At 45.5% G+C, this 16,453-nt stretch overlaps 1 protein-coding gene across 12 annotated transcripts in view; it reads left to right on the top strand.

Annotated features, from left to right (window-relative positions):
• robo3 (roundabout, axon guidance receptor, homolog 3 (Drosophila)) overlaps nt 1–16,453 on the top strand; it is a 181,269-nt gene that overhangs the window by 89,938 nt on the left and 74,878 nt on the right. For all 12 annotated transcript variants that reach the window (XM_078931050.1, XM_078931054.1, XM_078931049.1 and 9 more), the window contains exon 2: nt 8,252–8,578. In XM_078931050.1, coding sequence (XP_078787176.1) covers nt 8,252–8,578 — 327 coding nt within the window. The remainder of the gene's footprint in view (nt 1–8,251; nt 8,579–16,453) is intronic.

The raw sequence follows: 16,453 nt of genomic DNA, 5'->3' as shown, positions 1-16,453 counted from the left end.
AGCATTAGCGACGCTAGCATTAGCAACGCTAGCGTCCTTGGCTGCAGCCTCGAAACGAGCATAGAAGGTGTTCAGTTCGTCTGCCAGAGTCCTGTCAGCGCTCGTCACACCGGATGTTGGTGCTCTATAGTCCGTTATTGTTCTTAGTCCCTGCCACAGGCTCCTGGAGTCACTCTGTTGGAGTTGTGACTCTAGTTTCCTCCCGTAGCGCTTCTTCGCCTCTTTCAGCGCCTTCTGGACATTGTATGACGCAGCGAGAAGTGGAAAGTCCTGCCCGTTTCTGTGTCCCTGTTTTTATGAATGGACTGCACCGTATTCCAACTACCTGGATCCATTCTCACCATCATCGCTTTAGTCTATTGCCCCCACAAACCAAACTCTGACTTTATCACTGAGTTCTCCTCACTGTCCTTTCTGCTCTGTCTCCCAATGTGATCCTGCTGGGGGACTTCAGGATTCACATTGACAGTATTAACCACCAGCTCAACAGAGCCTTTTCCTCATTTTGGTATTCGTCTGTACGCTAAATTTTCCATGCATATACAGTAAATGGTCACACTCTGGACTTCTTTTGCTGTTCTGGCCTGACCCCTTCCAACTGTAGAGCTGTTGATCTCAACATCTCTGATCATTTTTGGTTTGTTTCACAGCTGGTCTCCCAATCTCCTGAATTAAACTTCCCCGTCATTTATCTTTGTGATGTACAGGACATTGACATGTACACCCTCTCTTTCAGTATCTCCAATATTTTACCCACTGGACTTCTTATCACCTACTGACCTTCTGGCCCAATTTAAGACCAGATCTGTTTCATTTTCTAGATCTTCCTCCTGGTTTACACCTGAGCTGCGCTCTATTAAACGGTCTCAGTGTCCATCTGGAACTCTCCAAAGCTAATCTGTCCAATTATAAAGACCACATGGCTCATGTTATGTTATTGGAACAAAACTTAGCAGATTCTTAAGCTAGCAACCAGTAGGATAATGGACACCAGAATGGAGGATGGTTAGTTTATTGTCATTGCTTATTGTTGTTCACTTTACCTGTCAACTCATCCTTCCTCCAGTATTCCTCCTTTTTCCCTTATAGCTTACCTGTGTGAAGTTAAATCCTGGTTTTCCTCAAACTACCTGCAGCTCAACAGCAATAAAACTGAACTACTTCTTATTGGCACAAGTCAACTTTCTCTAAATTCAGCTCCCTGGCCCTCTCTGTAGATAACTCCAAAGTCACCTCCTCCTCTCAGGGGAAGAGTTTGGGTGTTGTTCTCTACTGCTGTTTATCCTTCCAGTCACACATCACCAACATCACCTGGGGCCTCATTTATAAACGTTGCGTACGCACAAAAGAAGGCGTACGCCACTCTCTACGCAATAGTTGATATTTATAAAAAGCAAACTTGACGGGAAAATGTGCGGTCCTTCATGCAAGCTCTCCCCCAGGCGTACGCACAAAAACGGGTGAAATGAGAAACGGCGACACCGTCGGCAGATGGAAGAAACACGTGAAAGTGAAAATGACAATACTGCCTCTCAGAAATAACATGAAGACTTCACAAAGCAAGTCTTACAATTAACAGCTACACCAACACCCGTTTGATCGATCAGCAGTGAAACAAACAAAAAAATCAAACGAAAATTACAACAGAAATTCAAATGAACACTTATTTGCAAAAAGAAAAGTGAAATATGTTCTGCAATATTGGCATGTTGTGCAATTCATCCTCATAAATAATATAGTTAACAGAACAAAATAATGTACAAAACTGATATTCTCGTCAGTGTGTCCGTCTGGCAGAGCAGATATAGGTGCGGACGGACAGACTTATGTCCACTGGGGAAGGTTGTTTTCATAGTAAAACATTTCTTCATAAGCTACGGAATTATGGTATTCATGCATATGCCTTTAGTTTGTTTTATTTTTGATAAAACAATGTATGGCGTATGTCTCAACCATTCAGAAAGCAACAAGAAATTACATTTGCGCTGATCAATTTCCCATTTCCACGTCGATTATTACCGACATCTGTAGCTTGTCAGATGTAATTAAATGGAGGGAAATAAAATGCCCCATCACAATGCGTAATGACGCACAATGGCTGATCTTGCGCTCTTAGAAGATGTGGCAAATGGAAGAATTCGGAGTGAACGTATCTTTAGACAGCAAGAAGACTTGCTGGCAAACGAGGACGAGTGGCTTATGAGCCGGTGTCGACAGTTCCACACTGGAATTCACTGAGCTCCTGAGAGCGGAACATTCTTTCAATAATGTGTGTGAAACAGTCTGTATGCCTGAGAGCTTGATTTTATACACCTGTGGCCAGGCCAAGTGATTAGGACACCTGATTCTGATCATTGGGATGGGTGAACGAATACGTTTGGCAATAAAGTGTATTTGTATTATACTCAATGGATATTTTAAAGGCAGAACTTTTAGAAGTGTTGCTATAGTTTGTGTTTTGCACAGACTGACTGGCTCCACTGCATCCTAACATGAAACCGGAAGCTGTGTTGCCGCTGTAGCGGACTCCACGTTGAACTTTCAGCGGTGGAGCAGCAAGTAGGTGTGGATTTGTGTTGGCCCAAAGACAGAGTTTTCAACAAACATCAGCGGAAATGAGCTTCCTCCACCGTTGTTGTGTGAGTCACACCATCATCTGGTCATTTCCCCATCTGTGTTTGGAAAACACTGTCAGGAGTGCTGAAGTGCATTCAGAGGAGATGTGCTCATATTTATATTCAGTGCTCATATTTATATTCAGAGCTGTCCAGGGGCAGAAAAGCATTTAACACATTGTCACCTTAAGCAAACAGACTGTCAGGGCAAATTATCTTGAAATGGACTTCTAGCAGTACTCTTTTCTCATGCCTGTGTTATCAGCACATGATGATATTCTTTACTTACTCAACAAGTTATTTTTGTTGTTTTTATGTAACTTCACTTTGCCTGATGAGTCTCATTTCCTCCATTCTGCACTTCTAGGATATTATCTCTATATATGGGGAAAAAATTCTACTTTTTGCTTTTGTGACTTTTTTCTTTAAAACATCTTTTCCTTGTTTCAGTATGTGAGATGTCTTTCCCCATTCATAAACAAACTTCTTGTGAGGCTTTCTGTCTTTTCTGAGAGCAGGAGGATGAGACTGACCTGGACCTAAAGGTCAGAGGAGGCGGCTCCAGGGAACTAAGAATAAACACTGGCATCCAAAGTGGTTGTCTCGACATGTTTTAAACAGCGACTGTATAAAAGAACTGGACTGAGTATGTGTGATGGCACCCATAGAAAATGCCTTACCTCCGGCTCCATCGAAATGAAGTTAATTCAGTTGCCATTTTCCGCGATACGTCAGTCACTTTGTTGGAGCCAGACAATAGTGATTGGCCGGGTCAGTCTGAGTCAAAGTTTCAATGGCAGCTACTGTCACCAATCAGGAGTAAGCTTGTTAAAAGCCCACACCCCTTCCACTGAACAAGGTGGGGGGCAGCGAGCACCACATGCGTTCATGGAGGCATCTGATTGGTCAGTTTATAACTTGAATAAATTGCAATAAATAAATAATATCATGAAAAAATTAGGATTAGCAAGAAGATGTTAAGAAAAAGGTATTAAGGTGAGAATGGTTATTCTGATAAAAATACTGAGTAACAGCTGTTGATTTCTCTATAGAAGTCAATGGGATTTTGGCTTCTTGGAGCCAGTTGGTACTTCCTGTTCATAAAGTGAGGGAGGATGGTCACTCAGTCCAGTTATCTTATACAGTCAATAGTTGTAAAGTTGTACGTCCTCAGCTTCTCGCTGTCCTCTGTTATTGCAACAACAGTAAGTTCCTCCTCTGCATTAATTGTTCTTCATTTTTTGTTAGAATTACCCCCCACCCCCACCTTTGTATCTCTTCAGTGAACATTTCTTTGAAGTTGTCAGAAAGTATTTCATTCTTTGCTCTGGCTCCTCCTGATGATCAGACTCAGTCCTTCCCCACGACTGTTTGATGACAGAGGAAGACAGTCTGTGATGGTGAGTTGCAGAAGAAAGGGTCATTGAAATAAACCATGCCCTGCAGCCCTGTGCCACAAAATACACCTTCATGATGACTGTCAAAGAGGATATGGAGTAGATTCTTCAGTCTAAGCCTTAAAGTGAAGCGAGGGCAGCATGAACTGGAGTCTTTGATGGTTGTGGCACACGTGCAGCCATATTCTGTCAATGTGCTGATGGCACAAACACCAGGAACAAATCAAAGTTATTCATTTTTCCTTCTGTGACACTTTGTGTTTTGAAGAGGACACCACCCACACGTTACCATCAAATCCGAGTCCCTGATTTGTCGCAGTGGCTGAAACGTCATGACATTATTTGATAATTGTAACTGTTTGATGCAACGTTTTTAGGATATGACAATGTTTAGACGCATGCAGATTTCCCACATTATCGGTATGAACTTATATTCTGACTATGACATGATTATGTAAAAACTCACTCCATTATCTTAGTTTTTATAAGGTCATTTATAAGGTACTTCCGGCTTGTAAAGTGATTTGAAAATGCGTTCATGCATTTGTAGTCACTGTCAGCTTTCTCACATTTAGCTCATTAACTCACAGTTTTCTTAACTTGTGGGCCAAACCACTTGATTGATCTAAAATTGCACACAGCATGATAATAGTATTTGGATGTATCCATCTTTTTTTTACTGCTAGCCACACTTAGATGTCAGGCAAACCCGTTGGTGTGTATTTCATCGTTCTCCCCTCTGTGCTCCTGTCAGGCAGACTTAGGCTGTTGCAGAGCCGCCTCCTGCAGCATCCCTGCGGCTTCATTAGCTCTCATGTACCTCTGACGGTTCTGCCATGGAGCACCACGCACAGGGTCTAATAGGTCCTCAGAGGGGCTATGCATTCCTGTTCTTGAGAGGACCAGTCAGCTGCCCCAGCTGTCTGTTTAACCTGATTTGACATCATCTTTTCTAGGCATGTCCTTATCAGTTTCATACTTCCGCTCTCACTTTGAGCTGGCTAACTGGGGAATAGTGCTCATCTTAGAAATTCAAATATCCCCGAGATGTGTGCCAGAGCAGTCAGTCTGTATCAAGCTGATCTGAACCATTGTTCTGCCATATTAATGAGCAGCCTGCGGCTGCACAGAAGCAGCTTTCTGGGAAGCTGGTGTCATCACAGCACTTTTTCAGAAAGTCTTTTGAATGATCCTGGGTGCTGTGACACTTCCTCAGCTGGACATCTGTGTGGCGTGCCAGATTAGGACGGTCCAGCGTTTCTCTCATGGAGACCAGCAGCTCAGGGATCCTGTCATAAGCTCTCGTTTCCCTGGAAGACATGCGTGTCATTTCAAAAAGGAGCTGCTTTGTGATTTCTACTCTGATGCTCCTGATTGCTACTAAGCTTAGTCCCACAGCCTTCAGCTTTACATTTCCTCTGGACTTGCTCCAGCAGAAAGTACTGTAACATTTATAAGGATTGTCTCCAGCAGAGCTCCAACCCTGAGCTCGTTTCCCCCCATGCACCTTACAGGAGGAGCTTTAGCTCTGAGACTGTGGGGGGGGGGGATAAGCACGCATTGATAACATATCTGATTTTTATTCCCACGTAATTGTAACTTTTTGGACTTTTTAGGAACATATCAGCCCAAATGCTTCGTGTATTTTTCACAAATAGTTCAATAATTGTGACTTTCACTAAAAATACTCATGAATTGAATTAATAAATCATCACTGAAACAGAAATGTGTTTTCAGGGAGTTGCAGATGTGTTTGTCACTTGAAGTTTTTGCTAGTTATTTATGCCAAGTATATTTTTTAAACTCTTCTTGTCCAGCAGCTGAACAAACACATCAGAGCTGAAGGCCTTCCTCTTGTATTTGGCAGATGTTACCATTACAATAAGGGGCTATGAATCTTGGGAAATTGGAGGTGTGTATTTGTACAAACCCCTTTTGTATTTGAAGATCTCAGTATCCTAAAGTTCATGTGTGATGATATGAAGAGGCAGAAAACACGGACACAGTCTGACAGCGAGCAGGGCGAGGATTCAGACACGCCTGGAACGTTTGGCTTTGAATCTTCCACAGAGAAAGGTGATGAAGAGGAGGAGTGATGCATTCGTTGACTGCTTTCTCATCTGCTTCACATTACTTAAAAATAGAACTGAAAGCAAAAGATTCCCCGCTAATACAAATGATTGCTTGTTCTTCAAATTAACCATAGACTAGTGTGAGGTTTTATAGTAGCTGGCTGAGTTTAACTCAAGAATGCCAGTCTATAATCATCTCTCTGCGTCCTTGCTTAGAAATGAATCTGTGATGTGCTTTATACCAGATAACTTCTAATTTGAATCACTTGAATATTCTTTAAAGGCTGTGAAGTACAGAGCACAAACCATCATGCACTGCTCTATATTCCATCTGGAAGCAGCACATACATTGAGTCTTTAATCCCCAGAAACCTTAGAGAGGATTTGGCGGATTGAAGGCAGACATGGCTGTTTCCCTTATCTGCTACCATCGTAAACGGCGGTCTTTAAACGTCTCCATTCCCACACAGTCACAGCGATGGGACAAACATGAACCGCTGAAGCAAAGATGGGACGCAGAAACATCACTTCAACAGAATTCAGGGAGGCTCAAGATTTCCAGAAGAAAGAATCAACGTGGAGGAATCCTCCACCAGAGCTCAGACATCATCCAATCTAAAAAATAGTTTATGGTTAAGCATTACTACACAAGCACAGCATCTCCCATGCAACCAGCAAACAAAATGATCCCAGCTGATCGCAATGCTGTGATCCTCCAAGAGATCCCAACAGATTTATGGAGCTCCTTTGAAAAAAACAGCAAATTGATTTAAATAGAAATCAGTTCTGGTTCAGACTTGCACCGGTTTTTCTGTTTCTTATAGATTACTTCATCTTATGTCAGATACGTTTAGAGAAACGTAGTTTGGATTTGGAAATCATTTATCTCAAGCTATCAAAACAAAAATAACAGTAGACAAGACAACAACATCTATAACGGGATATAAACCTTAGAGGATTAGTCATGAAATTGATTGGAAAATACAGACGCATACATCCACACACACTTATCCCTAAATTGATACAATAACTATTATGCACACAGAACAAGACACAATGACACTATTACATATTAAGTTTGTCTAAGGAAATGTAATAAATTGCTTGATAGGGAGTGGGGAAAGAGGTAAATTATATAATCCCACCCCCTTGTTGCCTTACTTAACTTTTTATTTTCATAACAGAGATTGTAATTATCCAGTTCTTAACTTGTAATCAGTTATTTACCAACACAGATTCAGGTAAATAAAATAAAATCCACACATATCAAAGAGTCACTAGTTAGGCATTTATCTTACAGATGCAGAATGTAGAGCATGGAATTTTCAACCATCTTTTTGATGCATATTAGGGCTGCACGATATGAGAAAAACTCACGATATGCGATATTGGTAATTAATATTGCGATAACGATATAATTTATGGTATATAAACAAATATCAAACCAACCAAAAATATAATTTCCATTTCAATGCAACAGTATAAAAATTATACTCCATATGACCCTTGTCGACATAGGAGGCAAACATCAAACATAAAAGGGCTCATCTGATTGATCAACAAGGTAAATGGGTCCTTCCGATTGGTTAAATGCATAAAGGGATTTAATTCATTTATTCAATATTTCAAGCTGCCGTGAGTTTGTTTTAGCACATTTAACCCTTGTGCTATCTTAGATGACCCCCCCCCCCTTCCATTGAGATGTTCTCCCTACCATGACAAAGGTGGATAAAGGTGGAAAGATTTCATGTAATCCATGGACACCAGTGAAGATCACAAATCATTGAAGAAAAAAGGTTCAGAGCACTGTCTAGTGGGTCTAGATGACCCAACTCCCAACGTTAAAGTGCCTAGGATAGCACAAGGGTCAAGGTAACCATTTATTGCGATTTTCGCCGTCTTTTGCGGTATGCATATTGCACAGCTTGATGTCGCGATAACGATAAATTTGCGGTATATTGTGCAGGCCTAATGCATATGAACATTATTGGTTTATATCCTGTAGTCCTTCAACCCTCTGAGGTCTATGTGTTGTTTGCTTCTCTCGTTGATCCTGTGCCAACTGCTGATGATGTTCAGGATGTTTGTTTGTTGGTCCCTCATGCATACAGCTGGGATCAGCTTTACTTTAAAAGTATTGCATGTTTTTTTATGTCATCTCTTCCAGGCTCCCGCCCCAGGATAGAGGATGCCGCACCCCGGATTGTAGAAAATCCATCCGACTTGATTGTGTCCAAGGGAGAGCCTGCCACCCTCAACTGTAAGGCTGAAGGACGACCCACTCCAACTGTGGAATGGTATAAAGATGGTGAGCGGGTGGAAACGGACCGAGAAGACCCGCGATCCCATCGGATGCTGCTCCCCAGCGGTTCGCTCTTCTTCCTGCGAATCGTTCACGGCAGGAGAAGCAAACCAGATGAAGGTGTTTATGTGTGCGTAGCGCGGAACTACCTGGGCGAAGCAGTGAGTCGGAACGCATCTCTGGAAGTGGCAAGTAGGTGTTTTTCATTATGATATCGATATACTTCAAGGTATTTCACCTTTTGGATAAGGTTTCAGACCTGCAGACGTGTGCAGTCTGGAGGTCTCATCCCGCCTTGGGAACATCAGTTTTCCTCTGGCTCCTCTGCTTTTTGAGCCTGGTTTCCTTCTCCAGCTGCTCTACAGTACAGCTCACATCAGCCACAGCAGCCTGTTAATGTGATGGTTCAGGCACATGAAGAAAGGGACTGATGATGAAAGTCAGCTCTGTGAAGTGCTGTGAGAATGCTGCAGGGCTGCTCATCAGCACCAGAGATGTCAGCACAGCCTTTGCAATTTTTCGTCTTATTTTAGACAAGTCTACATCATCAACTATCAGCAGACAAGTGTATGCATATAGTTGGGGGTTCATGTTAAAGATTAGTTACTCTGCAATAAATATGTGCTAAACTAAATACAATAAAAGGTATGATTTGCCTTTTTTGGATGCAATTTTGGAGAAAAACTGCCAGACGACTGCAGCTATTCCTTCACTGAGGCCTCTTTAGAAACCTGGGGAACGTAAGAATTTTGTCAAATGCTTTTGCCCCTGGGCGACACATTTTTCTTAAATTGTACATCTGGAACCATCCATTATGCGTGCAGAACACTCTTCTGGCAGGTGGAGAGATTTTCCACCCACCTAGGTCTTGCTCCACTTCAATATCAAGCTCAGCTCCAGGAAATACAAGCTGGATGTGAGAAACAAGCTGCTTGTGTTGGTGAAGATGTGTCCAATGCTTTTGCTTATGTTTAAAGATGGCAGAAGAGACATTCTTCAGTTTATGTTCTCTGCATGGCTGAATCATTTGAAGCTTTCCCTGCTGAGCTGCAAAGACGCTTGTTTTGCTAGTCTTTACTGTTTAAACAGGAACCAACCCAGCGGACAGGATTTGCAGGAGTCTAACCTTTTTCCGTTAGATCTGCTGAGAGTTGACAGAGCGCCTAACCGACTGCAGTGTTTAAGTCTATCCAGCACATGCAGAGTGCTGCTGATTTCAGAGCGACACCACTGGCTGATCCGTCTGTGCATCTTAATGTGAGACAGCTTTTCTGTCTTAACGGCGTCTGCAGGGGAGCCGCTGTTCGGCAGCTGTCTGACACATGCATGAGGACACAGCTGTCACAAAACAGATGCTTTCACACAGAAATCAGCTCTGCCTTGGTTGTACCTCCGTACATCTGCCAGCATTCCAGCACTACCATCCATTACCTCTGAACAAAGACAGAGAAAAGAACAAACTGTTTGTGGTGCTGAAGCCCATCAGTACCAGCTCCGTCCACAACCTTCTGCTTGACGCCAGAAGTGACAGTTTTTGTGACACGAGTTGTAAGTTAAAAATGGAATGTAGCCACGAGGGGCCCAGGCCAGAATAAATACAGTTGTCTCAGGAAGGACATCCGACGTAAAGTCTTTGCCAAACCAAATATGCGAAGCAGACCAATGATGGAGGAAGCTGTTTGCTGTGGCAACTCCTGAAGGGAGACGCCAAAAGGAAAAGGAGTACAAGTTAGTGGTGAAGGATGGTAATGAGTATCAAAGTATATTTGGAGTTCATACAACCAATGCACACATCACATATTCACCAATACACACATCACATATTCACCAATACATACATCACATATTCACCAAAACATAAATCAACACTGTTATCCCTGTGAACCGCTACCTTAACGTGGTGGGGGAGTTTGAGAGCTCGGGTGATCCCAGGAGCTAAGCTGTCTGGGGCTTAAGCCCCTGGTAGGGTCTCCCATGGCAGACAGGTCCTGGGTGACGAGCCAGACAAAGAGCGGTTCAGAAACCCCTGATGAAAAGAAACAACGAGGACCCGATTACGTCGCCCGGATTGGCATCACCGGGGCCCCACTCTGGAGCCAGGCCCAGGGTCGGGGCTCGCAGGCGAGCGCCTGGTGGCCGGGGCTCTTCCCACGGGCCCCGGTCGGGCACAGCCCGAAGGAGCGACGTGGGACCACTCTCCCATGGGCCCACCACCCGTAGGAGACCTCAAAAGGGGCCGGTGCAATGTGGTTTGGGTGGCAGTCGAGGGCGGGTGCCTCGGCGGCCCAAACCCCGATCATGGAACCTGGCTTTTGGGACATGGAATGACACCTCTCTGGGAGGGAAGGAGCCTGAGCTGGTGCGAGAGGTTGAGAGATACCGTCTAGATATAGTCGGGCTCACCTCCACACATAGCCTGGGCTCTGAAACTCAGTCCTTAGAGAGGGGTTGGACTCTCTACCACTCTGGAGTTGCCCAAGGTGAGAGGCGGCGGGCTGGCGTGGGCTTACTCGTGAGCCCCCAGCTCAGCCGCCAAGTGTTGGAGTTCACCCCGGTGGACGAGAGGGTCATGTCCCTCCGCCTCCGGGTGGGGGACAGGTCTCTAACTGTGGTTTCGGCTTACGGGCCGAACAGCAGTTCGGAGTACCAGGCCTTCTTGGTGTCTCTCGAAGGGGTACTGGAAAGTGCCCCAACGGGGGACTCCATTGTCTTCCTGGGGGACTTCAATGCCCACGTGGGCAATGACAGTGGCACCTGGAGGGGTGTGATTGGTAGGAACGCCCCCCCTGATCTGAACCCGAGTGGTGTTTTGTTATTGGACTTCTGTGCTCGTCATAGTTTGTCCATAACGAACACCATGTTCGAGCACAAGGGTGTCCATCAGTACACCTGGCATCAGGACGCCCTAGGCAGGAGGTCAATGATCGACTTTGTAGTTGTTTCAGGTGACCTTCGGCCCTGTGTCTTGGACACTCGGGTGAAGAGAGGGGCGGAGCTGTCCACCGATCACTACCTGGTGGTGAGTTGGATTCGCTGGCGGGGAAGGAGGCCGGAAAGACTTGGAAGACCCAAACGTACTGTGAGGGTCTGCTGGGAACGTCTGGCTGAGCCCTCCGTCAGGGAAGTCTTTAACTCCCACATCCGGGAGAACTTCAAACAGGTACCGGGGGAGGTTGGGGACATTGAGTCCGAGTGGACCATGTTTTCCACCTCCATTGTCTCTGCTGCTGCTCGGAGCTGTGGTCGCAAGGTCTCTGGTGCCTGTCGCGGCGGTAACCCCAGAACCCGGTGGTGGACACCGGAAGTAAGGGATGCCGTCAAGCTGAAGAAGGAGTCCTACCAGGCCTGGCTGGCCTGCGGGACTCCAGAGGCAGCTGACAGGTACCGGCAGTCTAAGCGAGCTGCGGCCCGGACTGTTGCGGAGGCGAAAACTCGGTCCTGGGAGGAGTTCGGTGAGGCCATGGAGAAGGACTATCGGTTGGCCTCGAAGAAATTCTGGCAAACCATCCGACGACTCAGGAGGGGAAAGCAGTTCTCCACAGGCACCGTTTTCAGTGCAGGTGGGGAGCTGTTGACTTCGACTGGGGACATTGTCGGGCGGTGGAAGGAGTACTTCGAGGATCTCCTCAATCCCACTGACACGCCTTCTTTTGAAGAAGTGGAGAGTGAGGATTTTGGGGTGGGGCTGTCCATTACCCGGGCTGAAGTCACTGAGGTAGTCAACGAGCTCCTCGGTGGCAAGGCCCCGGGGGTGGATGAAGTCCGCCCTGAGCACCTCAAGTCTCTGGATGCTGTGGGAGTGTCTTGGCTGACACGTCTCTGCAGCATCGCGTGGCGGTCGGGAACCGTACCACTGGACTGGCAGACAGGGGTGGTGGTTCCCCTCTTTAAGAAGGGGGACCGGAGGGTGTGTTCCAACCATAGGGGAATTACACTCCTCAGCCTCCCTGGGAAAGTCTATGCCAGGGTACTGGAGAGGAGAGTCCGTCCGATAGTCGAACCTCGGATTCAGGAACAACAGTGCGGTTTCCGTCCTGGTCGTGGAACAGTGGACCAGCTCTACACCCTATCTGGGGTGCTGGAGGGTTTTTGGGAGTTCGCTCATCCAGTCCATATGTGCTTTGTGGATTTGGAGAAGGCGTTCGACCGCGTCCCCCGTGGCATCCTGTGGGGGGTGCTCTGGGAGTATGGGGTCCGGGGAGCCTTACTGAGGGCTGTCCGGTCTCTGTATGACCGGAGTAGGAGCTTGGTCCGCATAGCCGGCAGTAAGTCAGACCTGTTCCCGGTCCACGTTGGACTCCGGCAGGGCTGCCCTCTATCACCGGTTCTGTTCATAGTTTTTATGGATAGAATTTCTAGGCGCAGCCAGGGGCCGGAAGGGATCTGGTTTGGGGACCACAGGATTTCCTCTCTGCTTTTTGCAGATGATGTTGTCCTGTTGGCTTCATCGAACCGAGACCTCCAGCGTGCATTGGGGCGGTTTGCGGCCGAGTGTGAAGCGGCTGGGATGAGGGTCAGCACCGCTAAATCTGAGGCCATGGTCCTTGACCGGAGAAAGGTAGTTTGCCATCTCTCGGTCGGTGGAGTGTCCTTGCCCCAGGTGGAGGAGTTTAAATACCTTGGGGTCTTGTTCACGAGTGAGGGAAGATCGGAGCGTGAGATTGACAGGCGGATCGGAGCAGCGTCCGTAGTTATGCGGTCGCTCTATCGGTCCGTCGTGGTGAAGAGAGAGCTGAGCCGAAAAGCAAAGCTCTCAATTTACCGGTCGATCTACGTTCCAGTACTCACCTATGGTCATGAGCTATGGGTCATGACCGAAAGAACGAGGTCCCGAATACAAGCGGCTGAAATGAGCTTCCTCCGCAGGGTGGCTGGGCGCTCCCTTAGAGATAGGGTGAGAAGCTCGGTCACCCGCGGAGAGCTCGGAGTAGAACCGCTTCTCCTCCACATCGAAAGGAGCCAGTTGAGGTGGCTCGGGCATCTAGTTCGGATGCCTCCTGGACGCCTCCCTGGAGAGGTGTTCCGGGCATGTCCCACTGGGCGGAGGCCCCGGGGAAGACCCAGGACACGCTGGAGAGACTACGTCTCTCGGCTGGCCTGGGAACGTCTCGGGTCCCCCCAGAGGAGCTGGAGGAAGTGGCTGGGGTGAGGGAAGTCTGGGCATCTCTGCTCAGTCTGCTGCCCCCGCGACCCGGTAAGCGGAGGAAGATGGATGGATGGATGGATGGTTTCCTTGGACTGTAAAGGTCTTGATTTTAGAAGAACCTGTGAGTCTCATTAATGAGCGTGTTTTGTGTTCTGTTTGTGTTAGTCACATGCACCCGTACAGGGGTTGACCCACACGGTTCCTGCAGGTTTTTGGTTGTCCGGCCTGTAGGGGTCGTAGAGAGGAGTGGCTGGTTTGTCTGGCAGTTTCCTTCAGGCTCGTACGGCCACCTTAAGGCCCGTACACACCGGGACGAATATTCGCCAGGCGTTATTCGCCAGCGTTTTTCGCCACGTTTTTTGTGTTCACACCCAGGAGATTTTTGCTGACGATGAGCCGAGCGAACATGCAATTTCATTCCCTGACATTAGATGGCGCTTAATGTAAAACAGAAATACTCCTGTACACAAAGTGGCAACTTTACGCTTCTTAAATTCGCTTTTCCCTCAGAAGAAAAGAGCAAGTATTTACGCGCTTGTCAGAATCAAACAAAGAAAACATGAATATTTCAAGCACCAGTAGCTCCAACTGGTGCTTGGTTCGGGGATATTTTAGAATGTCCGTCATTATTTCTTCACGGCAGTGTTGACGCTACTTGGCGTCTATCTTCTTCGCTGGTATGTGTGCTCAGAAAGGCAGTTTTGTGTTTGAGCGCCCCCAAGTTGTGTTTTACTGTAACTTCAGAAGCTCCAGACACGTGTGCAAAAGCGCCATTCTCATTGGTCGAATAGATTTTGACGCTACGCGTCAAAAAAGAAAAAACGAACCCGAGGCGTTTTTTTTTTTTGACGCTTTGACGCGTGGCGTTTTTTCGCGTCGGTGTGCACACTCTCATTGGTGCCCTTTGTTTAGTCACGAGGCATTAAACGTCGGCGAAAATCGCGCGTGAAATTCGTCCCGGTGTGTACGGGCCTTGAAGGTACGTCGTGAATATGGAATGTACCATTGTCGTTCTTGTGCTAATTGTATCATAAAGTATTCATGAGGATACGTCAGTCTTTTTCAACCTTTTTTGAGCCAAGGCACACTTTATCCTTGACAAAATCCCACAGCATCCAAAAATTAAAAAGGAGAAACTCCTAGTCTGTATTGATGTACTGTCCCTCCATGATCTCACAGGCATTTTTGTGGTAATTGTGGCAGAAAAACCTGGAAGCTGCAGCTGATTTTTCTAAAAGATGTAATCAAAGTTAAGTTAGTTTTCAGGAATAATTTTCCACTGAATTATTTGACATTTTACCCTGGTAGTTATCTTTCCCTTCAGTTTATTAACATGCAATTTTATAAAACCTCACAAAAAAAACAAATATATTCTTTCTAAAGAGGGATTGATTTTTTTACATTTATTTCAATGTTGGTGTAAAAGCAACTGTAATTGTTTTGAACAATATGATCACAATATGATTGATCAAATTTACACAGAAAACTAACATTATATTTATGTTTTCTGTAGCAACACAAAAAGTGAACATGTTGAAGTTGTATTAGTTTTTCTTTTGTCTTAATCAAAAATGAAGTCTTTGAAAACTTTAACAAAAGTCTTTTATTTCTTTATAGATGATTAATTGTTTCAATCTAGTTTAATTGTGTCTGTTGTCCACTTCACCTTAATCCTGTTTCTTAAATGTTGTTATTACTTCTTCTTAAGTTTAACATCTAAAATAATCCAGCCGTAATTAGAAAAGTGTTTCAGTTAGAAAGATGACTTGGACCAAACTCTGGGATGTTTGGCTGTTAAGAAACACAAACCTTGAAAGAGAACTAAACTGTTGACCTCTGATTTCATCAAGAAGATTTATAAACTGGTTGATGTGTTTGTTGTGGTTTAAGACGTCTAACAGGGAAGACTCATTGTACGCTGAGACGCTGTCACTTTAATCCAATGCTTCATGGGAGATGTAGTGCAAACAGCCGCTGAACGCAGACAGACTCACTTCTCTGAGCTTCATTATTTTGTTCACTTGTTCCACGGTCTGACACCGGATTCTGTGGAAAGCTACACCGCTAAAGACGAGCTTTAGCTGGTATTTATGTTATAACTGAGAGACTTTATGAGCAGAATCAGAACAAGGAAGTGAAGACTTTAACCACTTCTGATTGGTCAGACTGATGACATGTTATTATGACTCCAAGAATGATTGGTGGAGACAGTTGAAGGGGCGGGACTTTTCCAAAAACAGAGCTGAAACTGTGGCTAAATCACGGTACCGTCATTCTTCTCAAAATGTCTTTAATGGAATCAAATAAACACAAAGTAAAAAGTATTTTATGGTCTTTCATATTCCTAACTCCTCAGTGTTTTATCAGCGCCTGTTTGGATGAACACAGAGCTGATATCCTGGAGATGGAAAATGTTGTTAGATCAGGTAATGAGGGCAATTTCCCACGACACACTAGTGTGCCGCGGCACACTGGTTGAAAAATACTGGGATAAGTTATACACACTGATGACATACGAGTAATTCTGTAGTTGAAGCAAAATTCTCTTGCTTTGTTTTCATGCGAGCGTATGTGTATGTATGTGCATTTGTATGTGTGTGTTGGTGTGTGTGTGTGTGTGCGTGTGTCTGTGTGTGTGTGCGCGTGTGTGTGTCTGTGTGTGTGTGTGTGTGTGTGTGCATGAAGAGTCGTTTGGACCATCAGTCAGTAATCCTGAACCCCAAAGTGAGGAGGAGGAGCAGCTGAGCAGCTCTGTCACCAGCTGGATGGTCTCTCCTTCTTTATCTGTCACTCTGTCTGAGGGAAAGCTCCCCCACCCCTCAGCCCCCCACATGCAGAATGAAAGCTGCGAAGGCCAAATGAATTGGATTTAAAGGATGTTGTTTCCTGTAGTTTATTTGACATTTCAGACATTTTACAAC

This window comes from Oryzias latipes, chromosome 14 (assembly GCF_053564925.1).
Source record: "Oryzias latipes strain Hd-rR chromosome 14, Olatipes_Hd-rR_3.1".
In the NCBI taxonomy this organism is placed as follows: Eukaryota; Metazoa; Chordata; class Actinopteri; order Beloniformes; family Adrianichthyidae; genus Oryzias; species Oryzias latipes.
This window is presented reverse-complemented; position numbering and strand designations above follow the sequence as displayed.